Below are 24,524 nucleotides of genomic sequence, written 5' to 3'. Positions count from 1 at the left end.
CTGTGTAACCATATTCTATGGTATCCGTTCATTTTTAGATGATTAGCTTACCTTTTGATTGCTATTTTTCACAACAGTGTCAATTATGGTCAAATCCTTTTTAGGAATAGGATTGTCAGGGGAATAATTATGGATTTTGTGACTGTGTTTTTTCTGTTTTAAACTCTTCTGATGTGCATTGCTGCATGGCACAAGTCCAATATTCATCCTCTCTCTCTTTGTCTCTCGCTCACTTCAATTCAATTCACTCTAGCTGAATGAGATTTATGGACATTAAAGTTCTAAAACAATATTGTCATGGCGAGGGAGTATAATATAATGTCTTCCTGTCTGTCCGTCTGTCTCACTTTACCCTCTCTTCCTCCCAGTTTAATATAGCTTAACTGAATTCTCTTCAGTTATTGCGGTGTATTGGCATGAATGCTGTATAAACAATTTTGTCAAGGAGACCACATCAGTAGATCAATAATAAAAAAGCTTGCTCCCATTCTGTCTCCTGCTAGATTTAATTAGCCTGCCGGGCATGAATATGAGATCAACAATATCAAACGCTAAATCATAATGTGGGCGCGTGCGTGTGTGTGTGTGTGTGTGTGTGTGTGTGTGTCTTCAACTTTCATCCGGTACAGGAGAAGTTTTTTAATGTATCACACATAACAAACTTTCAGACATCCTTACAGCAGGAAGAGGCACAGTGCAACCTTCAAATATGCAGCAATATGAACACCTTAAATATCAAATTCATACATAGTCAGATTGGGTTGGAAGCAGAAATTAGTATATGTATTTGTATATAAGGCTCTGTGAGTGACTTGTGTTTTCTATGCCATGTGTTCATTAAATCGGTATGGTAAAAGAAAAAAGCCCATCTCTCTTTTTTTACATGGTAATTGAGGACAGATTCAAGAATACCAGAGGAAACAAAACATCAATGCAGGCAATTGACTTGAATATGATTTCAATACACTATTACATCAGATATCTCCTTAAATAAAAATAAGAATATAGGCTTGTTATATGTTAAAAAATAAAAAAGTAGTGAAGTAAAGTAATGAAACAAATAAATTACACATAAAGTTATGATATGAAATACAATGTACAGGATTTACATACTAAATTAATCTTGTCTGCTTTTTAAGCATTTCTATCCTAACATATTATATCATGAAATTAAAAAAAACTATTAATCCCTTTTGTCATCAATCAAGTTGGCTTAAATCATTCCACCTTTTTATTTTGCAAAATATACAAATATCAGGGGGAAATGTTTTGTTTTTTTGGTCATTAAGACTTATGTGAACTTAATGTAATACGTCTTTGCTAGAAACAAAGTAGCCTATTTGTGGCAATATAAGTTTCTAATCTTGGAGTGGGAAAATAACTATTAAATTATTTTTACCTGGGTCTGTTTCATAGGTGAGTTAGCGCTTTAATGTATCTGTCGTTACGAAATGTACTAAACAGATTCCCGGATCCCAAGTAAATCTCACAGAATCCCAACACCTGTAGTGTAATAATAATAATAATAATGATAATAATAATAATAATAATAATAAACTTTATTTGTATAGCACAGTGGATGACAGATAAAAAAATACAATAAAACAACAAAGTGCAATGCAGACAAGTTGCAATTACAAATGTCAAAACATAGAGAATGGCAAGAGCTGGGGGAGAAAAACAAGAGATTAAGTAGTTTAAAAGGCTTTGCGATAAAAGAAAGTTGTCGGTAGGGATTTAAAGGAGACTAGTGAATAAGATTTGTTATAAAACATACTGTTGTATATCATGATTTTAGCAGCATCCAGTGCTGTAAAACGCGTGGAGGCTTTCTATTTGCTCAGAGTTTTTTGCGGCCGTGGTTGCCAGGTAACCGAGCAGAGCGGCATTTGAGGATTTGTAGTTCAAAAAAGGTCGTATCCGCTTTACTAATAACACAAGGGCTGGGACAATAAACTACACATCCCAGAATGCATGTCTGGCGGAAGTGCCCGCCCATTTTGAGCACATGACTTGTGGTACTCCAGTGAGTCACAACAACAGAGACGTTTGTTGTGTTGTACGGTTAATTGTACTGTCTAGCTAGCATTGTTTCTGTCGCTTGTTGTGTAGAGTTATTTCTAACATGAAGCTGCAGTGTTTCGTCGTTGCCGTGTGCCTCAGTGCGGCTGTAATGGCGGGGAAATACTCTCGGGAAGTGAACGAGCCCAAGCTGAGCAGCAGTGATGGGCAGCCGGTGGAGTTCAGGATAGCTAAACTGAACCAGGTGTGGGAGAAGGCTAAAAGGGTACGTATACTATCTGTAGGGTTCACCTGAAGCTGGAGCTAACAGCAGTAGCAGCTCCAACACACCCTGACAAATAACGGTAGTTGTTTGTAGTAAAATTAACCAGGTACGTTAGCTGACGATACAACTAACGTTAGTTCAGTTTTCTCAGCACAGTACAGTTAGAATATCTAACGCTGCCCTACAAAGTCTAACTGCAGTAACTACATTTTTTGGTTAACCCTATAAAGCCTGAACCATTAAATAATTGCCAGAAAATTATTTTTTTTTGTTTATTGAACCTGCTGACAGATCATTTAAAAAAAAAATCTAAAAACAATAGGCGTATATGATTTTAATTTGTATCACATTTGAAACATCAGGTCTTTTTGTGCAATTTGTTGCTCAGTTTGTTTTTCTTGAACTAACAAAAACATATAAAACCCAACATTTTTAACCTTTTAAGACTTTACTTTCTTTTAACATTTTCCTGCAAAATGCAAAATATTTTTTTCCATATAACACAACATCATACATCTGCTGATATGAAGTTTTGCACGCAGCAATGACAGATCCACCAGTGGAACCTGCCTATCATTTTTGCTATATCTTGTGTTTTTGTGCAATTTGTTGCTCAGTTTTTTTTTTCTTCAACACATGAAGAAAAGAAGGTTTTTCAGGAAAAAAAATATCACACTGATGATGTATAGGTCTCAAAAACTTGTGTATCAAATATGATACACTTGGCTTTATAGGGTTAAAATTGAGTTATAACTATAAATGAAGTCCTTGTTGTCTCTTTTATCTTTTTTTTTCTTTTCAAAATTATTTTTATTTGATTTTCCTTGGATGCATAATTATATCAGCTGTCAGAGCACTCATCAGTTTATCCAATACATCCATAGACTAGGCAAGTACAAAATAAATATTAACACCAAAATTATGTAGTCAAAATATACAAAAACAACATACAGCATTGTAGTTCCTGCACTCTTTTTTTTTTTACATTACTATTAGATCATTTTACAGCAAAACTAGAGTGCAGTAACTATGTTTTTGGGGTAAAAGTTCAAATAATCATCAATTATTTTTATTGGATTTTCCTTGTATGCATAATTATATCAGCTGTCAGAGCACAAATCAGTTTATCCAATACATACATAGACTAGGCAAGTAAAAAATGAATATTAACACCAAAATTATGTAGTCAAAATATCCAAAACAACATACAGCATTGTAGTTCCTGCACTCTTTTTTACATTACTATAAGATCCTTTTACAGCAAAACCAGAGTGCAGTAACTATGTTTTTGGGGTCAAAGTTCAAATAATCATCATGATTTTTGAGCATAAAAATTACATCATCAATACATGTAGAAAAAAGTGTCATATCACTTACCTGCCTCTAACCCATTTTGCTGGCCAGTTAAAAAACCAAGTACGTTAGCTGACGATACAACTAACCTTGGTTCAGTTTTGTCAGCACAGTACAGTTAGAATATCTAACGCTGCCCTACAAAGTCTAACTGCAGTAACTACATTTTTGGTTAAAATTGAGTTGTAACTAAAATTGAAGTCCTTGTTGTCTGTTTATCTTTTTTTTTCTTTTCAAAATAATTTTTATTGGATTTTCCTTGGATGCATAATTATATCAGCTGTCAGAGCACACATCAGTTTATCCAATACATCCACAGACAAGGCAAGTACAAAATAAATATTAACACCAAAATTATGTAGTCAAAATATACAAAAACAACATACAGCATTGTAGTTCCTGCACTCTTTTTTACATTACCATTAGATCCTTTTACAGCAAAACCAGAGTGCAGTAACTATGTTTTTGGGGTCAAAGTTCAAATAATCATCATGATTTTTGAGCATAAAAATTACATCATCAATACATGTGGAAATAAGTGTCATATCACTTACCTGCCTCTAACCCATTTTGCTGGCCAGTTAAAAAACCAAGTACGTTAGCTGACGATACAACTAACCTTAGTTCAGTTTTGTCAGCACAGTACAGTTAGAATATCTAACGCTGCCCTACAAAGTCTAACTGCAGTAACTACATTTTTGGTTAAAATTGAGTTATAACTAAAAATGAAGTCCTTGTTGTCTGTTTTATCTTTTTTTTTTTTTCAAAATTATTTTTATTGGATTTTCCTTGGATGCATAATTATATCAGCTGTCAGAGAACACATCAGTTTATCCAATACATCCATAGACTAGGCAAGTACAAAATAAATATTAACACCAAAATTATGTAGTCAAAATATACAAAAACAACATACAGCATTGTAGTTCCTGCACTCTTTTTTTTACATTACTATTAGTTCCTTTTACAGCAAAACCAGAGTGCAGTAACTATGTTTTTGGGGTCAAAGTTCAAATAATCATCATGATTTTTGAGCATAAAAATTACATCATCAATACATGACATATAATAAGTGTCATATCACTTACTAACCCATTTTGCTGGCCAGTTAAAAAACATTAATGCAGTTTTTCTCAGTTTAACCCTTTGCGTAGTTACTGCAGTTAGACTTTGTAGGGCAGTTTAGCCTACGGGTGTAGAAAATCCTTGAAAACATTTGGGCGTGGGTGTTTTCAAGGTTTAAAAAATGCATCTACTTTGAAAAAAATAAGTAAAAACTTTGGTTATATAGGATGCCAGGTCTAAGGTTGTGGAAAAAATCTTAAAGTGCTTGAATTTGACATTGGAAATGTGTAGGATACACGGAAATATACAATGTTTCATTAGTTGGTCTTTGTTCATTGTGCGGGACATGAGGGATTTACAGCCTAGAAGCTGAAGAATTAAGTTTGGTACTTAAGGATTGTTGGGAAGTGTGTGTGTGTGTGTGTGTGTGTGTGTGTGTGTGTGTGTGTGTGTGTGTGTGTGTGTGTGTGTGTGTGTGTGTGTGTGTGTGTGTGTGTGTGTGTGTGTGTGTGTGTGTGTGTGTGTGTGTGTGTGTGTGTGTGTGTGTGTGTGTGTGTGTGTGTGTGTGTGTGTGTGTGTGTGTGTGTGTGTGTGTACGTGTGTGTGTACGTACATGGGGTCAAAAGAGTATTATTTAGGGCTGGGTGATATGGACCAAGAGTCATATCGCTATAAATTTAGGCTGAATATCGATATACGATATATATCCCGATATTTGTATCGCAAAGTGAGAGCAAATTTTCAGTCAAAGCCAAATATGACATGTCACAAGTAGTTTTATTGAAACTGTTTATTTAGTGAACATATACTAATACTATATAATACTGTATAACAACAGGAGTACTTTTAAAAAAAAAATCAAAACTCCATAAAGTGCACATTTAAATAAAAAAAATATCTTAAATAAAAATAGCCTATGAAATAAAACAGGCCAATCTTTTTCTAAAATAAATATATTTATATGAGAAAAGAATAACGAACATTACAAAAGAACTAAAAATAACAAACCCTAGTAAGGGAAGCATTTATATATAAAGTAAGAAAACATTTTTGAACTATATCGATATATGCAATATGGTCTAATTCCATATCACATTTAAAAATATATTAATATATTTTTTATATCAATATATGTCGCCCAGTGCTAGTATTATTCTACTCCTTACAAGTAACCACCACTTACAGCCCATGAACAAATCAATTTACCTGTCACTCCTATAGCTCACAGTGGTCCATAGTAAAAGGCGACATTATTCTGATTTCAGCTGTAATAATTATAACCAGCTGTAAAAAATACAGCAAATGTGAGACCAGTTTTTCCCTGTGAGAGCACTTAAAGCAGGGGTGTCAAACTCAAATACACAATCGCGGGCCAACATTGAACAAATAAACCTTTTAATATATACCACACATGTTTTGATTTAACATTCAATATGGAACCAGCAACGCTAATATACATACATTATATATCTAAATAAATAGCTTTTATAGTACAATAATAATATAATAATTTGGTATTGCCTCGCGGGCCAAATAAAATTACACTGCAGGCCAAATTTGGCCCGCGGGCCAGAGTTTGACACCCCTGACTTAAAGCGAGGTACAAACTTATTCAGGTCTCTTGCCTTCATCAGAATGGTGTTTCCCAAAGTTGTTGACTGCTTAGTCAGAACAGACACAACTGCCTGTCCACGGTGACTTGTGCTATTTAAAGACAAGCACAGAACTGGATCTTGAAATCATGTTAAAAAACACTGGGGATAGGAACTTGGACAACAACTGTGTACCATGTTTCAAGCTCCACCCAATGAGAATGGTCTCTAGAAAGATTTTCTTCTTTCTCTAATCAAATGACTAATAATTAACAATTCTTCCATAGCAATAATTTGCAGCTGTCCCTAAGTGTTCAGTGTCCCTTACCCTTCTCTTCCTCAAACCTTCTCCCTCCTCCTGTCTAACTAAAGTAATGTTGTCTCTTATTTTGGTTTCGATAGTCGCAGTTGTCCCCAGTGCGACAGGCTGAGCTGCACAGTGACCTGAAGATCCAGGAGAAAGATGAGCTGCAGTGGAAGAAGATAAAGGTGGAGGGGCTGGACGAAAATGGGGAGAAAGAGGCCCAGCTCCGTCGTAACTTCAATGGTGAGTCAGCGGTGTCAGCTGGTGTTTGAACTATGTCCTCATTATGTCCTGAAGTCACAGTAGAGTCAGTCTGTGTTAAATATTTAGTAACTGACCTTGGAAATGGCACCCTGTGTTGTAATTTGATGATTTTGCCAAGTAATCATGCTTCATGATTCACCAAATACTAAAAATGGCATAAAATGTCAAGCAGCTCCAGAGCTGAAAAAAGCTTTTATAGCAGGATTTCAGACACTTCATTTCATTTGTCATTGACCAACAGGATGTTACAAAATGCAAATCTTTAGTGTTGTAGTTCATAAATGTTACTTAGAGTGTTTTACATATAACAAAGTTACATAACTGAATCAAGTAAAAAGCATCGGCCAGCTCTAGTTTTTAGGAATCAGAATCTGTGTTGGAAATGAGAGTGATGCTCATGTCATTAAAAATAGAGGATTGTGTCTTGCACGTTCTATTCAGAGGCTCCAGTCTGCCTGTGGGCAAATGGCACCTATCTGTCAGATTATGGCTCAGAGTCTGTCAGGTGTGAAACTTCATCGGTGCTGCCATTTAAAGCCAGTGGTTTAAATAGTTCCACTGAGTCAGCAGGTTGAGGTGGATTTCACTTTAGTCAGAACATTCAGTGTGTGAATCTGCACCGCAGCATAAGAAACGGAGGATCTAACTATGATGGAGCACGTATCGTTTTTTAAGTTTATGTACTAAAATACTTAAATGGTCAGTGGGCATTGTAAATAATTCTGCAACCTATCAGGATATGATCGTTTCTGTAATTAACTCTGCCCTTTGGCTGGTGGAAACACTAATGTGTTACTTTGCACTGAGCCAAGAAGAAACATAATTCTTCATCCCTCATCAAGGTTAGACTGTTGCCAGATACATATTAGATGGATATTACATATTTTTAGCAATTATATGAAATGTTTTTAGTTGCAAATCAGTTAGATTTCAGTTAAATATGCTGTTCATGTTGCATTTTTTTTTACTAAATTGTATGCATGTATGTAACATATACTTCAGCATGTTCAAGTGTGTGCCTGTGTGTGTGTTCTGTGGCTTATTTAGCAGATTATTATAACCGTCTGCCTAGAAAAACCTTTTATAGTGACAAAATCGCATATCAATAGGACTATGAGTATGTTTTAGTTTCTTAAGTAACAAAGTAAGGTAAAACTTTAATGTCCCTGAGGGGCAACACCAGTTATTTTACAACACAGCCTGAACATTTTAACCAGTTTTTTTTTGTTTTTAAGACTGAGATCCAAACCAACAGATAACATTAAAGGAAAGTACTGACTCAGTAAAATCAGAATAAAACATTTTCATTTGAGTCGTGTCTACATTAAAACTCTGCAGCTTTCTTAAAAAGAAAAGACGCTGGTTCACCTTTTTGCATATACTGTCAGTGTTTGCATCAAATTTCAGTTTATCATCCAGGACAGTGCCCAGAATGATAACGGTTGATCCACTAAAGTAAGGTAGCTTTGTTTTTTTTGTTATCTTCGTCTCTATCTTGCCTTTAAGGGAGCCAGGAGGGAGAGATTCAACTCTTCTTTGTTTGTGAGGGCAGAGAAGGTGTTTTATTTTGCATGGTATGTTACAACAAGTATTGTTTACTTATTAAGTTTATACAATTAGGTAAACCCAGGTTGCTCGGCTACAATACCATGACATTATGCAGTGAATCTTAAAGACAACTGAGACTTTACTGCTCTCCCTGTTCCTCCCACTTGCCCCCAGACATACTTTGCAAATCTGCACTCTCCTGAGTGCTCTGTTCTAGTTCACAATTCAGATGCAGTTACTGTCCCTGCAGTTTGCTCTAAGATGATAGAAGAGCAGAACTGGCATATTTTTAACAATAGAATGCTTAACCCTTTGGAGTCTTGGTTTATTCTGTCCATTTTTGAATCATTCAGCCTGTAAATACCACTTAAAAAATGTTTACCATGACATGTGGATTCATTTTTTTTTCAGTACAATCTCACCTATATGACTCGATTTTTTTTTTTTTTTTTTACTTTTTAAATTTCTGCATCAACATTTTAACACAAAAACATGCAAAAGAACATGAAATCAGATTTTGAAAATTCGTTTTTTTACTTAACTACATAACACAATAATATTCATTATAGAATTTTAATTCGTGTGAATGTGAACACAGATTGCAAATGTAACATATAGGAGGTAAAATGAGGATATCATCAAGTTCTATCTTTTAATAATTAATATATTTGACCTATATGATCTCCGGTTTTACTTAACCTATCATCATCAAACAGAAACTGGCGTGGAGTTAGTTAGTTGGTAAGTTAACGGCAGGGTTCCACACTGCTTCATTTTTACGTTGACGTCATGAAGAAGTCATGTGATTTGGTGTGATCTGCGACTCCAGAGGGTTAAGCCAGTTCTGATTAGGTCTGGAACTGGTGTATCAGTACCTGCAGGTCCTGGCCCAGTCATACACACCAGTCTGCTTAGCATTCTGCCACTAAAAGTGAACACTTTCCACCTTTTGGCAGCTCTGACAGCACTCCACTCCTCTCTTTCCTCTCTCCCAGCGGTGGAGTGACCTTCCAGCTCCAGGCGGAGCACCAGAGTCACTCTCTGCTCCTTTGTGGCTTAATATAAATCTTCAAGGAGGACCCCGAGTCACCTTCTCCCCACTGAATCAAGTCCTTCTCCTTGGCTCATTCTAATTGGGCTCAAAATAATTTCTATCCCTCTCCTTATTTTTCTTTTTTCGGCAAGTTTCCTTGATACTCTATGTATCTGTAGGCATACCGAACCAACCTTTATACCTCTCTTCTTGTAAATTGGTTGGTCTGGGAATGTAAGCTTGTTTTATTGTTTGCACTCACTGCAGATCACTTGGGTCAAGAGCCCCAGCTGAACCTTTAAAATCTCCAGTATACGAGCCCAGCAGTTTTACAGCGATTGTCTATAAGTTCTAACAACATGTTTATGAGGATTTAAAAGAGTGCTCTCTAATGAAGTATCAGGAATTAGTAACACATTCAGGAGTTAATAAGTGACACGAATGTGTTACTAACAGGTTGAGATGGTGCTGATTCAGCGGCTGCAATAACAGTTTACTAGAGCAGAATAATGAGGGCAGAGCTTCTTCACAGCTAAGTCCAACGATGAATGGTTTTGTAGGAGTCCAAAATGTTGAGAGAGGCCTAAACTCTATATACTGTATATCATACGGTATATTGTGCTGCTCAGTGTATTTTGCATAAAACTGACAACAATAAACCAGCCAGTTACAAGATGCAATACATCACTTATCCGTCTTGGAAAATTAGTCCACATTGTTTGTGTCCTGGCATTTTTTGGATTCATTTAAAATCCTTTTTGTCTTCTTTAGTTTTTTCTTGTTTGTTCTGACTTCCTGCCAAGTTTTGGGTTCAATCAGGTGTTCTGTTAAGTGAGTGAGTTTGAGGGTAATTAAGTATTTTCCACTTGTCTCACTTTCATTAAAAGTTTGTCAGGGTTAAGAGCAGCACAACAAAGCAGTTAAGTGCTGGTGTCAAGATAAATTAAGTTAGTTTCTTTTGCTTTCGTTCGATTCCCAGATTCTGAACCTTGTTTCTTGACCTGCTCTGCTTATTTTCAGCAGCAGATTCATTAGAGATGCGGCTCCCTTTGCTGTTCTTTTAAAAATGTGTGGTGATTTTGGAATTAATGAGATGCTGTCAGGGGTTGTGGGATGTGAAATGTTTTAGAGTCGTTTTAAATGATGAATATATATGTGTCTTTGTCACTTTTGATTCTCTTTCTTGTTTCCTCTCGTGACAGCCTCAGTAGTTACTCCTTACAGGCTCATGTCAGAAGCATTTATCGCAGTCTTATTTAGTAAAAGAGTCTGTGTGTTATGTTACAGTGATCCTGGCCAAGTATGGAATGGACGGGAAAAGAGACACCCGACCACTGGAGAGCAACTACCTGAAGGACCACGACACTAAAGAGGGAGACATATTTGATGAGCCCAGACTGGACAAACTCTGGAACAAGGTGTGTATAGCTGTGTTTCCACTACAGTCCAATACCTGGAATGAGGCGGGTCTCACTCGCCGAAATGCTAATTTGATAATGAGCCGTCCTGAGCGGTCGTTTGACCAGACATTTATTGGCCCTGTAGAAGAGCAGGGCTGTTTTTCTCCGCTGAAAAAAATCCTAGTTCCTGATTGGATAGACTGCTAAGCGGGATGTGACGTCTCAACAACACGGGCCATTTCTAAAAGCAGGTGAGGTAGCGAGTAGTCACAAGCGACAATAAACATAAGCCCCTTTCATCGTGCGGCCGGCAAATGTCCCGCTATATTACTGGAAAGATTTGTGCCAGCTGATTTTCTGCCCTTTCATAGTGCAGTCCTGAACGAGGTGCACAGTAGCACAGTGCTAATAGGCTAATCGTTAGCTCTGTAGCAGTACAGTGTGTATGTGCTGCTTCAACAGGAGGTGTTCACTTAGCGATGTTTGTTTACAACAAGCACCGGACATTCTGTGCACAGTTAGCAGTAGTCAGCATTTCGTTTGTTTATGATCAGCTGTGACGCTGTGCATAATTAGCCATGCTGGTTTGTCTATGATCAGCGGAGATGCTGTGCACAGTTAGCCATGCTGGATGGTCTATGATCAGCGGATATGCTGTGCATAATTAGCCATGCTGGTTTGTTTATGATCAGCTGAGATGCTGTGCATAATTAGCCATGCTGGTTTGTCTATGGTCAGAGGATATGCTGTGCATAATTAGCCATGCTGGGTTGTTTATGATCAGCTGAGATGCTGTGCATAATTAGCCATGCTGGTTTGTCTATGGTCAGAGGATATGCTGTGCATAATTAGCCATGCTGGTTTGTTTATGATCAGCGGTGGACATTGTGCACAGTTAGCGACGGCGGCCACAGTTGCGTCTCCCGTGTTTAATCCGTCGCGTATGTGACGTCACGGTCAAAACTGTCGCTAATCGGTTACACGACAATTGAAAACCATACATCACCTCCAGAGTCTCTTAAATCCCTCTGGGGCCTTGTTTTGTAATGGAGACACGCTGAGTGAGCGTCCATTTGAGAGGCCGTGGCCTGAGACTTTCCCAGCTGCCACTCTTTCCCCTAATGGAAACACGGCTTCTGTGTGAAAAGGAAGAAGAAAGAGAAATATGAATAAATTATGTTTTGGAAATGCTGCCTTGATTTTATGCCCTCTTTTCTGTAGTGGCATTGAAGGACTATTTCTCCCTGGTCCAGTTGGCAAATGAAAATCTAGCACAGATGTTAAAATAAAGACATGACCCTCACATCAACTCCGAAAGAATTATCATTCTATTGGGCGTTAAGAAAAAGATGCCTCAGATGCTTTACAAGGTTCTCACCCAGCAGCACAAGTAGTGATCGCGTCTTGTGTCTAAAATATTATTTTTCAAAAGCTTATACTTTAGGGAATTTGTGACAGGAGACTTACCGTTTGTTAGGCAGAGAAAATAGAGGACAGTTTAACTCTAGCTCTGTCAGAATTTCTCAAATTAAGCAATACAAGTCTGATGTTGGTTAAACATAAAGCATGTCATCTCTGTCACTAGGTCATTTAAAAATAATTACAGAAGACAAACTTTGATGATGTTGTGAAGTAGCGTGGGATTGGTTGCTGTTGCTGTCTTAATTTTTAAACAGCCGCCATTCTTGATGAAGATTTCTCTGGTGTGACTCAGGAAACTAATGATCAAGGAAGAGATTAAATCATCTAACGGATCCAACCATCTGAAGCAAGCTCTCGCTCAGTTGTAATAAACCACATGGCCTTTTCAAAAGTTAATTCACCAAAGTTTTTATTCACGTGATATCATTTCATCCTCAGTTAGTTTTTGTGTTTTTTCTCAGAAAAACAAAAAACTTGATAAAACTTTAGAAAATGTGCATAAAGGGTTTTACACTCGCTTGAGGTGGTTTTTTTTTTTCTTTTTTCGAGAAATAGTTAATGCACTAAACAGGAGATAGAATTGTTTTTTTAATAAGTTCCCCAATAAGTTTCCCAATTAAATCCAATTCTGAAGACTTCTCTTCATTTTCTCGTGTGTGTGGCCAAAATTGTCCGATTAGCAAACTCTTTTTTTGTTATTTTTTCTCTCTTGCACAATCTCTTCTTCTACTGTTTACTAACAGATTAGCCGACAGCAATACATTACACTACTATCTTCTGACCAAAATAAGTTTATGCTGCTTTGTTTATTCAATCTCAACCAGTTGATGGAAATGTCCCTAATTTGCATTTTTTTTAATACAGGGGTCTCAAACTCAAATTACCTGGGGGCCGCTGGAGGCAGTATCAAAATGACCAAAAAAAGACACAAAATTAATAAAAAAAGACACAAAATGACAGAAAAAAACTAAATTACTTTAAAAAAGACACAAAATTACTAAAAAAAAAAAAAAAAAAGACACAAAATTACCAAAAAAGACACAAAATGACTGAAAAAACACAAAAATATTTTTTTTAAAAGACACAAAATTACTAAGAAAGACACACAATTATTAAAAAAAGACACAAAATTACCAAAAAAGTAATTTAAGGGACCTTCCACACACAACACGGTAAAGTGCCATTCATATAAAACTCACATTAAATTTTCATATCAAGGTGGGGGCCACAAAAAAGGTTTGAGACCCATGCTTTAATGTGACATTTCAAAACTTTAATGGAAACACAGCTATTGTATGATTTTATAATTATTTTCTGACAGATAACCTGGTGTTTCTCCGGAAGGTAGAGCAACTACATTTGAAATAATTAAAGTATCTTCCATATGCAATATATTCAGTATTTCTTTGCCAAAATACAAGATGACCATAGCACCATTTTACAGTCTATTGGGTGTCTAGATTTTCAATTATATTTCGGTATTTTATGCCTCCTAAAACTTCTGCAACATTGAGTAAAGGAACTGTACCGTGTCAAGCAGCGATCCTATTTGGAACACCATTTATCATTCTTCTCCATGCATGATATCTCTTTAACTCTCCTGCTGTGTTTAATACTAACTGCTCTCTGCCTCTGATGACTGTTCCCCCACCAGGCCAAGAGCTCAGGGAAGTTCTCAACCGAGGAGTTGATGAGTCTGAAGAGGGAGTTCCAGCATCACAAGGACAAGATCCACGAGTACAACATCCTCATGGATACCGTCAGCAGGACGGAGGGTGAGCTCCATGAATCACTCCCTTTGCTCTGCTGCCGAGCAGAGGTGTCACACCTCCTCCGCTCAGTTATATTGGTGTTTTCTGAGGCCAGGTTTAGGAGCCTTCAAGCACTGTCCTCCTCTTTTCTATTCACCACTAACTGTTTCTGCATACAGGCAAAAATGATGGTTGTGATCCCACGTTTGCTTCTAAGCACGAGCCAGAATAACTTCCAATTTCAAAATTTGCATATTCAAATAAAACTTGGAGAATTTTGCAGAGAATTGAAGCCAGATTTCTATTTTCTAGCAGTCAAGAGCAGTTTCCAAAGTAAATTTATGCAAAAATAAACAGTCGTACCCTCTTTGAAACTCATTTGGCTGCTTTTTGTTTTGCTGTTGATCGGGTCACTCATCCAAAAGTCAGTCCCTAGTCTGCAGTGCTCCCAGTCTGTTTGTTCAGTCTCGTGGTCATGTACGTAGGTGGAAAGTATCAGACTGCACATGTTGCCACCCACCGCTCTGTGCTCCATCAGTGCTAGTCACATCAAATCAAGCAGGGAGTTTTAAGCCGAGCTGACAGGCCCCTCTGTGTTTCAGATAGACGCAGGAAGGACAGGCACGTCTCCCTCGGACGTGACTGACACTTTGCAGCTGTTTCATGCCAGAACTTTGCTACAAGCGCTCCTCAGCGTTAGGTCCGTGGCGAGCGAGCCAGCGGTGTTTTTCTGCTTGTCTGATGCATTTAAATATTGAGCCAATCACATGTTGCCTTGAGGAGAGTCTCCCTGCGCCTCCACAAACCACCACCTCCATCCACGCATACTTATGCTGTCTTTCCCACTCCTCATTTTCTTGTTGTTATTTTTCTTCATATACAAATGTCAGCTGTGTCTAGTTGGCCTTTGTCAATCAATCAGTCAGACTTTAATTGTATAGCACTTTTCATACAAGAGAAATGTAACACAAAGTGCTTCACATAAATAGGGAAATATTAATAATAATAATAATAACAATAAAACATAGAAACAAGCAAACACCCTCCATCCCACCATCCCATTTTAAACAAAGCTCCATCTCAACGTGGAGCAGTGAGGAAACACTGGAGGCAAGTTAGAAATTAATTAGATGAAATTAAAAAAAATAAACTAAGGTAAAAAAAATGTAAAAAAGGAAATGATAATAAGAATAAAAAGTTAAAAAAAGCTAGATAAAAAAGATGAAAATAATAAATGAATAATTAAAAAGTAGAGCACGATAAAAAAATAAAAAAAATGATATATATATATATATATATAGACCAATAAATAATAGCAAATAAATAAAAGAGAAGATGTCGTAACACTAAGATGCATGAGCAGAAAAATATTTTAAAAAGGTTCAAGTAAAAGCTAAATTAAAGATAAGTCTTCTTCTTAACTTCGTTCTAACTTTTGGTATTATTAAATCATTGTCCTCTTTTTACCTCCTCACTTTTTCCAAGGGTGAGACAGGCAGGTATTTCATAACCACATTGTGATATTAACCATCATGATAAGGCTCACAGTCTGTTCCCAGCTTCTTATAAATGTGATGTATGAAGTCCTGTAAAAGGTCATAAAGTTTTGACACATTATTTTATACCAACTACTTATTAAATGCTGTTTTTCTTTGCCCCTTTTATTGCTTTCATTTCCTCCTCCTTTTTTTCTTTCTTTCTTATCTCTGTACTTAATGCTTTTTTTGTTTCATCCTTCCTTCATTTCCTCCTCTGCCCTCACTCCCATCCAAACCACCCACCCACCTCGACTCCTAACCTGCCCTATCACCTCCTCTCTCTCTCTCTCTCTCTCTCTCTCTCTTCTCTCTCTCTCTCTCTCTCTCTCTCTCTCTCTCTCTCTCTCTCTCTCCATCTGTTTGCATCAACAGAAATACACAAGAATGTGATTTCTCCCCTGGAGGGCGACGCCAAAGAGCATGTGCTGCACCAGAAACACACAGACCTGAAGCACAAAATGAGAGACCTCAACCAGGGCTTTGAGCGCCTCCGTAAGCTCAGCCACGAGGGCTTCACTGAAGACAGCGGTGAGACAAAGCACACACATACACACACACACATTCTTGTACTGCTATCTTTGTGAGGACCCTCATTGGAATAGTGAATTCCCTTGCAAGGTTATAATAGTTTGGGATTTTTCCTTAGTTTTAGTTTTAATTTTGTTGTGAATTTTTGTTTTCAAATTCAGTTAGTTTTAATGAGTTTTTAGAGTGAGTTGGCTAGTTTTAGTTTAGTATTTATTTTTTGAAATGCTTTAGTTTTAGTTTAGTTTTTATTAGTTTTAGTTTTTTGTAATGGGGTATTTGTTGGGTGGGAGATTAAAAGAGGTCACAGTAAATTTTGCCTTTATTTCCTTTGCCTTATCCATCTTCATTATGTATGAAAAAAGTTGACAAAGACAAAAACGAAAAATATTCACTATAATTTTAGTTAGTTCTGGTCCTCACTATGTGGGAAGTACAAGAACACACACACACACACACACACACACATTCTTGTACTCCTATCTTTGTGAGGGCCCTCATTGGAATAGTAGATTCCCTATCAAGGTTATAATAGTTTTGGATTTTTCATTAATTTTAGTTTTGATTAATTTCGTTGTGATTTTTTTGTTTTCAAATTCAGTTAGTTTTAATGAGTTTTTAAAGTGAGTTTGATAGTTTTAGTTTATTTTTTATTTTTTTGAAAGCTTTAGTTTTAGTGTTTTAGTTTTTTGTATTTGTTGGGTGGGAGATTAAAAGAGGTCACAGTAAATTTTGCCTTTATTTCCTTTGTCTGATGCATCTTCATTATGTATGAAAAAAGTTGACAAAGACGAAAACAAAGGACATTTTCACTATAATTTTAGTTTAGTTTAGTTTAGTTTACTTAGTTTGTTTTTGTAACCACACAATACAGTTTCAGTTTAAACACAAACCTGATTGTAACCTGAACCCTTAAAACAAAGTCTGAAACCTCAAAAAAAGGAATTTAAAGAAGTAAAGACCGGCCAAATTGTCCTCACTTTGCAAAAATGCCCTCACTCTGTTGGTTAAAAACCTGATCCGGTCCTCACTATGTAGGAAGTACAAGATCACACACACACACACACACACACACACACACACACGTACAAACAGCTTGTCTCTTTGTGCATCTTAGTCTCACTCTGCGTTTATCTCATCAGCTTAATCACTGGGATTTGTAATCATAATAACACACTCTGCCGTATCACAGTTGGCGAGCATTGATATGCTAACTGCTTAAGTGTTTTGTGCTTTTGATTTTCAGCCACATCGCTGCATCCATCTAGTAACATAAACCTTGTCCTTGTGCCATTTAACTCGAAGAAAACATTAACTACCCTCTCATAATTGAATTTTATTATAGGCCATAGTCTTTATATCTTCATCATTTGCTGTTTTTTTTGTCAAGTCATACTTAAAACAAAATGCCTTTACGGGAAAAAAAATGAACAGCCAACGTCTTACACCACACCCTCAATGACTTTTAGATTTTCAAATACATTTCTGTATTTCATACCTCCTAAACCATCTGCAACATTGAGTAAAGGAACTGTACCGTGTCAAGCAGCGATCCTATTCGGAACACCGTTAATCATTCTTCTCCATGCATGATATCTCTTTAACTCTCCTGCTGTGTTTAATACTAACTGCTCTCTGCCTCTGATGACTGTTCCCCCACCAGGCCAAGAGCTCAGGGAAGTTCTCAACCGAGGAGTTGATGAGTCTGAAGAGGGAGCTTTATGCTTTATCATCTATTTTACTGAGAACATAGTTACAAAGTGAACATTGTGCTGTATTGAAGAAGACTTGAAACTAGGGATTGAGACCATAAACTCAATAGGAAAATGTTTGACATCGAGTTAATTAATCAGGTGAGAAGTCAGGTCATTTTCTCATAGACTCTATGCTCTATACCATGGGTCTCAAACTGGCGGCCCGTGGGCCAATTGCGGCCCTCGTGACGATATTTTCTGGCCCCCACCTTGATATGAAAGTTTAATGTGAGTTTTATATGAATGGCACTTTACCGTGTTGTGTGTGGAAGGTCCCTTTAATTACTTTTTTGGTAAATTTGTATCTTTTTTTGTTAATTTTTTGTCTTTTTTTTTAATATAATTGTATCTTTTTTTACTAATTTTGTGTCTTTTTTTGCTCATTTTGTTTATTTTTTAATTTAGTTTTTTTCTGTCATTTTGTGTCTTTTTTTGGTAATTCTGTGTATTTTTTTGGTAATTTTGTGTCTTTTTTGTCATTTTGTGTCTTTTTAAAGTAATTAAGTGTTTTTTCAGTCATTCTGTGTCTTTTTTATGGGCATTGGGTTTCTTTTTTTAAGTAATTTAGTTTTTTTCATTTTCATTTTTTGTCATTTTGTGTCTTTTTTGGTCATTTTGAAACTGCCTCCAGCGGCCCCCAGGTAATTTGAGTTTGAGACCCCTGCTCTATACAGTCAGACCTCCTTTTGCAACCCTTGCAGTCGCCCCCTGCTGGCCTTTAGACATAATGCAGGTTTAAGGCATTTTTGCATTGACTTCACTTTTAAAGCCCGGAGGCTGCTGCCTGGTTTCAGTGGGACTCTGTTAGGGAGTTTAGATGAAGGTAATATACCTGCTGCTGATTCATACTTTACTTCCTCCTCTTTAATTGCCCTCCAGGTTGTTTCTCACCGAACCGCTTGTTCTCATCCTCCCTTGACTTTCTGCCTGCTCTTGCACAAAACAATCCTCATATCCTTCTCCTTGTTCTCTCTGTCTGGTTCTGTTACACCTGCAGCTTTTTAGCACTTATGAAGTTGTGGAGTGAAGAGAAATCTGACAGCGAGAGATGTGAATGCAAGCAGTTTTTTCCCTCTTTGATGTTGTGTGTACATACCAAATTACAGAGCAACTCGGCTTGTTGTTGCGATTGCATTTTATGAAACATCTGCTGTTACTGCCCCTCTTCAAAGCTCCCTTCCTCTCCAGTGTGCAAGGCCTGGATAGGCTCCAAACTGTCTCCTCGGACTGTTTATCGCTTCATCTTTGTCTCTTTTTCGGTCTGCCTCTGTAGAGTTTCGGGAGCCCCGTGTGATTGAACTGTGGGAGGCTGCCAAGAGAGCCAACCTCACCGAAGATGAGCTGGACTCTCTCAAGGTACCTCTTACATTGCTTGTGACAGTCTGTTGGACAATACTGCTTTCCCTCTTTGTTATCACAGTGCTGCAGTCTAACTTGTGCAATACAACTCTTCAAAACTTTTTAGGCAAGTGCTCTTTTGGCAACATATGTAGTAACTTTTGTAGTGTACTCCGAAGTAAAGTGCTACTTGTGTATATTAAGCCATAAAGCTTAAAGTGCACATTATTATGATCGCATTTTATGCATTACACGTTTAAAAGTATTCCACTCCATCTCTCACTGTGCTCCTTTCACCCTTTGTCCCATGAGCAGAGTATGGCAGTGAACAACTCAATTTAAATTTCCATTTTTTTTAAAGATATCCAGCTTCAAGATCAAGATGTGTCACGGGGAAACATCCAGATAGTATTTCTCGTGTTACATTTCCTCTCCAGTAACTACTTGAGATGCATATCAGCTCCCTTGTGCAGCTGTGCATGTAATTGAAGGTGAACCGAACTCACAGCCCACTGTGTTCACCGCCTTCCTCCCCGTGTTCACTTAGGAGGAGCTGCGTCACTTTGAGACCAAGGTGGAGAAGCACAGCCATTACCAGGAGCAGCTGGAGCTTTCCCACCAGAAGCTGCGACACGTCGAGTCTTTGGGAGACAAAGAGCACATCAAGAGGAACCAGGAAAAGTACGAGACACTCGCTGAGAAGACCAGAGAGATGGGCTACAAGGTAAGGAGCAAGAAAAAGTTAGTTTTTTGGCTCTTACTGCACATTCTGCCATCTAACACAAAGCTACTGTCTACTGGCTGACTGCTCTACAAACTTATAGTATTGCAAAATGGGCAAGGAATAACAAATTGCCTTAGTGCTGAGATAAAAAAGCAGTTACAAAGAAATGGGCTACAAAGGTTAACAACATCTTGTATTGTTCCTTTTGTAAAAGAGCAGTCTTTTATTTCTGGAGGTGCAAAACAACCGTTTTTGGTAATAAACAAAAGGCTGTTGGAGAGAACTCCAAAAGGGGTGATCCTGATCAAACCTCACACAAAGAAAATCTATGTTTACCCTGTTAGATATACTAACAGATACAGACAGTAGTGTTAAAAATAATAGCCAATCTGACTAACCAGATTAATCCAGGTTTCTAGTTTTTTTTTTGTATTGCTACATGGCAAACACAATGATACAGTAGTGTTCAAAATAATAGCAGTCCAATGTGACTAACCAGATTAATCCAGGTTTTTAATATATTTTGTATTGCTACATGGCAAACAAGGTACTAGTAGGTGCAGTAGATTCTCAGAAAACCAACAAGACCCAGCATTGGTGATATGTATGCTCTTAAGGCTGTGCTACTGGGCAATTAGTTGAAAGGGGCGTGTAAGGAGCGTGCATATCACGAATGCTGGGTCTTGTTGGTTTTTTTGAGAATCTACTGCACCTACTGGTACCTTGTTTGCCATGTAGCAATACAAAATGTACTAAAAACCTGGATTAATCTGTTTAGTCACATTGGACTGCTATTATTTTGAACATTACTGTATCATTGTGGATAAAACATGACATAAATTCTTACACGTGATATGTGTTGCTGCCAATGAGCAGTCCACAATTAGTTTTTCAAAGCTTGAATTTCAAGTAGTCACAGTAGTACAGCAACTGTACAAAACATACTGGCTCTGAACGCACCAGTAGCTGAGCCTCCAGTGCTGCTGCTTACAGCTTTCTCTAGAACCGCTCATCCAAACTACTTCATCATTTGCTAACAGCTGGCTATTAAGGACAAGGCCACTTCCTGGAACAAAAGTATTTAATCTAAGAGTTGCATTGCTGATGCTTAAAATGTTTGCACTTACTATAAAAGTAAAGATCAGGGGCCTCATGTATCAAAGAGTGGATAGCTTTTATTGTGAAATATGGCATACTCCCAAAACTAGAAAAGTAAGTACGCAAACTCACCTCCACATGTATCAAACTGTGCTTACGCCAGGTTCTGCTCACCTTTCCGTGATACATCCCAACCAGCGTGGAACTGAGCGCACATGCACGAGCCACCAACAACGCCCCGGCTCCTCCCCAAAATGAATACGCAAATTACTATAAATCACCTGCATGCTGCATGCATGATTATCGACAAAACAATGGCAAATCAACGTACTGCCACTGCGCGCGATGTGGACGTGGTCATCTCTGAGGTGGAGGCAGGAAAAATGAGCTTTTTGTTGCCTCAGTTCTGGGATCAGCAACAAGGTGTCACTGTGGCTGTTAACCAGCCGGATCAGAGAGCTGCACCATGGCAGAAGGTCCCTCAACACACGCTCCTTCTAAACTCCACTGTTATTAATTTCTAGTGCAGTTAGAGCAGCCAGTGCGTAATGCGTGCCAAAATCATATAAGCCACACTTAACTTGTTGTCCCAACTAATCATCACCTATGGAATCATATATGCAGCACACCTGACTTGTTCTGAAAGGATTTCAAACACACGTTTTCTCCGGGGGAGAGGGATCTGTGGTCATGGATCGCTGTGCACCTGCAGCGATAACATCTCCATGTTAAACCAAAGGGGAAACAATCGGCGATTAGGACTCTGACAGTGATTAAGGCAGGTTATCTGTGGAAAAATATATGCGCTCCATAATCAGAATCAGAAGTTCTTTATTGATCCCCAGAGGGAAATTCAGTATACATGTATAAAAAATAGTGGAAATAGCAAAATATGTAGACTTAAGAAAATATACAATCTTAAAAACATATATGCTGTGTTCCAATACCCATACTTCCATGAGTACACTCAAACCCAGTACACTATCCGCACTTACTAAGTACGCAGATTTCAGCAGGTGAGTGTTGTTCCAAATCTAACACTCCGTGGTGCACTTACCGGAAATGACGCTCGCGACAGCCGCCGTGGCTCATCACCCGCGAAAAACTTAACTTAATCTTTACTTCTACAATCCGGCAATATGGCTCCATTAACGCAGCAAATGTGGAGAATGCACCGGCGTCGTCACCAAAGTTGTCTAGACAGACAATGCTCCGCTGTTGTTTCGGCCGCCATTACAAACATTTTTTTCGAGCTGAGCGGCTCTGCCTGGCTCTGCCTCTTCCGCTACATAGACAAGATGGCGGTCGTTGAGTGCGTATAGTGGACATCGTTCCACACTCAACATTTTGACCGTTATGAGGGCAACATCCAGGTCCTTTAGGTACACTTCTTTTCGCCGCGATCGGAATCGGAACACCCTGCGTACTCAAACTAGGTATAGTAAGTACGGGAAGTATGGGGATTGGAACACAGCAATAGACTTCATTGCAAGTTACAAGTTAGCAGCAGTATGGAGGTGAAATCTAAAATATAATAGATGAAAAAAAAATCATCTATCCCCTCATATTTCGAACGGGTTATTGAGGGTGAAAAATGGCATTTTCCTCCATTGTCAGAGCTATAAACTGTAAACACAAAGCCAGTTGTGTGTAGCTGGGGTCTAGATATGAAACATATTTTAAACAGAGCATAAAAGACAGTAGTTTCTGCGAAACAAAAGTTTATGGTGCCCCCCGTACATTCTCACGGCGAGCTCACTTTCCATACATGTGGTGTGTGCAGGAAAAACAGCGTACGTAGTGTTAATACATGAGGCCCCAGATCTCTCTCTGTTTTCATCCGTTCTTGAATGCACCGTGTTGAGTAAAATGGTTGCTAAGGCAGCCTGGCAGTGGAGCCCAGGAATGAGATAAAGGAAAGCGGGTTAACTGATTCGTAATTCCCTTCATATTACATGAAAACTGCCGAAGATTGACTGAGTTACAATTTGTTTTGAAAACAAAACATAAGCCAGTAAACTGCCTGTGATTATTTGTGTCAGTGCCCAGGCAGATTTGATTGAGTTGTAAACTTCTCAGCCACCACAATGAACGGTCATGTCATGCACGTCTTCCATTGTTTGATTTCAGATGAAGAAACATATGCAGGACTTGTCCAACAAGATCTCTCGTGAGGGTCTGCAGCACAATGAGCTCTGAGAGGCTCACATCATCAAGGTCCAATGAACTGAAACTATTCCCACAACACAGGCTACATTCCCCCAACCCCCCCAACTACTGTAAAAAAACAAAATCTGTGTTTTCTACTTTTCTAGTGTTATTAGTCGTTGATATTTCTTTTTTAAATCATTGAATGAATGAATTGTGGGATGTTTGTACATAATATCGATATGAGAGATTTCTTATAAATCAGCTGGACTTGAAGGGGAAACATGGTTAGATTATCAATAACAGAACCGATAAAATGATAGATAGAATGGCTTCCATATTAGTCTGGTCCCACATTTATTCATACAACTGATGGCAGGACGGTTTAGAAGAAATGTGTGGCTGAAAATGTGGAAGTACTTTAAAAAAAAACAAATTTTGTTGTGCTGGTTGGTGAGAGATGACAGCAGCCACTGAGTCATTCTGAACCAGACGATGAAGTTTATCTGGTTCAGGTTCAGCAACAGACAACCAACTGCATGACTACTTCGTCTTGGAGCAATATTGGCTCTTCTGTCCAGACAATTTGTCTATATCCATCTGTCATTAGTTGTGCAAGTAATAAATGCTCCATCAGATAACTCATACCTTAGTCTGCTGGAATACTGGAATGTTACGGTCATTATCTAATATATATTAAATGAAGAATGCTTTGCAGATTCATGCAAGAAGCACTGAAACCTGAAAATTTAACAGCAATCTTTAATCAGTAAGATACAGGTGCCAACAACATACATATAACATATAAACAGTCATATTTTAAAAATATAGTTTAATATCATTGTTACTGTCTTGGCTTAAATAAAAGCAGTTACTATTTACAAATCCCGTAGAGGAAAGCATTACCTGTAGTGACATTAAGTCGATATTTTTCCTAAAGTGTCTCTAACTCATCCTCCTGTAGTTTCCCCTCGTCTCCTCCTCAGACGCAGCGGTGAGGAACGGCCGCCATAAAAATAAATTAGTGCCAAAATGCTGGACAATTTGTCCTGATGATATCAATAGGGAGGTGAGAAATTGGAACACACACTGTGCTTTTCCATTCATCAATTCTGACCAGAAGCAGAGACATTGATTACGGTGATGAATAATGATCCTGGCAGCCTGATTACTCAGTCGTGTCCTGCTTGGGCCACATGGGCCTGAATTCATGTAAATTACACCCGAGATATAACTCTTAGATGCTTATTCCAATCGAATGCTTTTAAAACTTTGATGTGGAATGATAGCCGAGCAAGCTGAGAGTCTAAACAGTGGAGGCGTCAGTGCGATGAGGGGGGCTTAATCTTGTTGATGTCTCACCTCTTGATAGGAGAGGAA

At 38.0% G+C, this 24,524-nt stretch overlaps 1 protein-coding gene across 1 annotated transcript; it reads left to right on the top strand.

Moving 5' to 3' along the window:
* The first annotated feature begins 1,948 nt into the window (after positions 1-1,948).
* lrpap1 (low density lipoprotein receptor-related protein associated protein 1) lies at positions 1,949-23,354 on the top strand. The gene is made up of 8 exons (XM_059333933.1): positions 1,949-2,287; positions 6,700-6,844; positions 10,734-10,864; positions 13,923-14,043; positions 15,930-16,085; positions 19,110-19,192; positions 19,722-19,898; positions 23,127-23,354. The coding sequence occupies exons 1-8, from the start codon at positions 2,126-2,128 to the stop codon at positions 23,193-23,195; spliced, it is 1,044 nt and encodes a 347-aa protein (XP_059189916.1). The 5' UTR covers positions 1,949-2,125; the 3' UTR covers positions 23,196-23,354.
* The last annotated feature ends 1,170 nt before the right edge of the window (positions 23,355-24,524 follow it).

This window comes from Centropristis striata, chromosome 1 (assembly GCF_030273125.1).
Source record: "Centropristis striata isolate RG_2023a ecotype Rhode Island chromosome 1, C.striata_1.0, whole genome shotgun sequence".
NCBI classification, from domain to species: domain Eukaryota; kingdom Metazoa; phylum Chordata; class Actinopteri; order Perciformes; family Serranidae; genus Centropristis; species Centropristis striata.
This window is presented reverse-complemented; position numbering and strand designations above follow the sequence as displayed.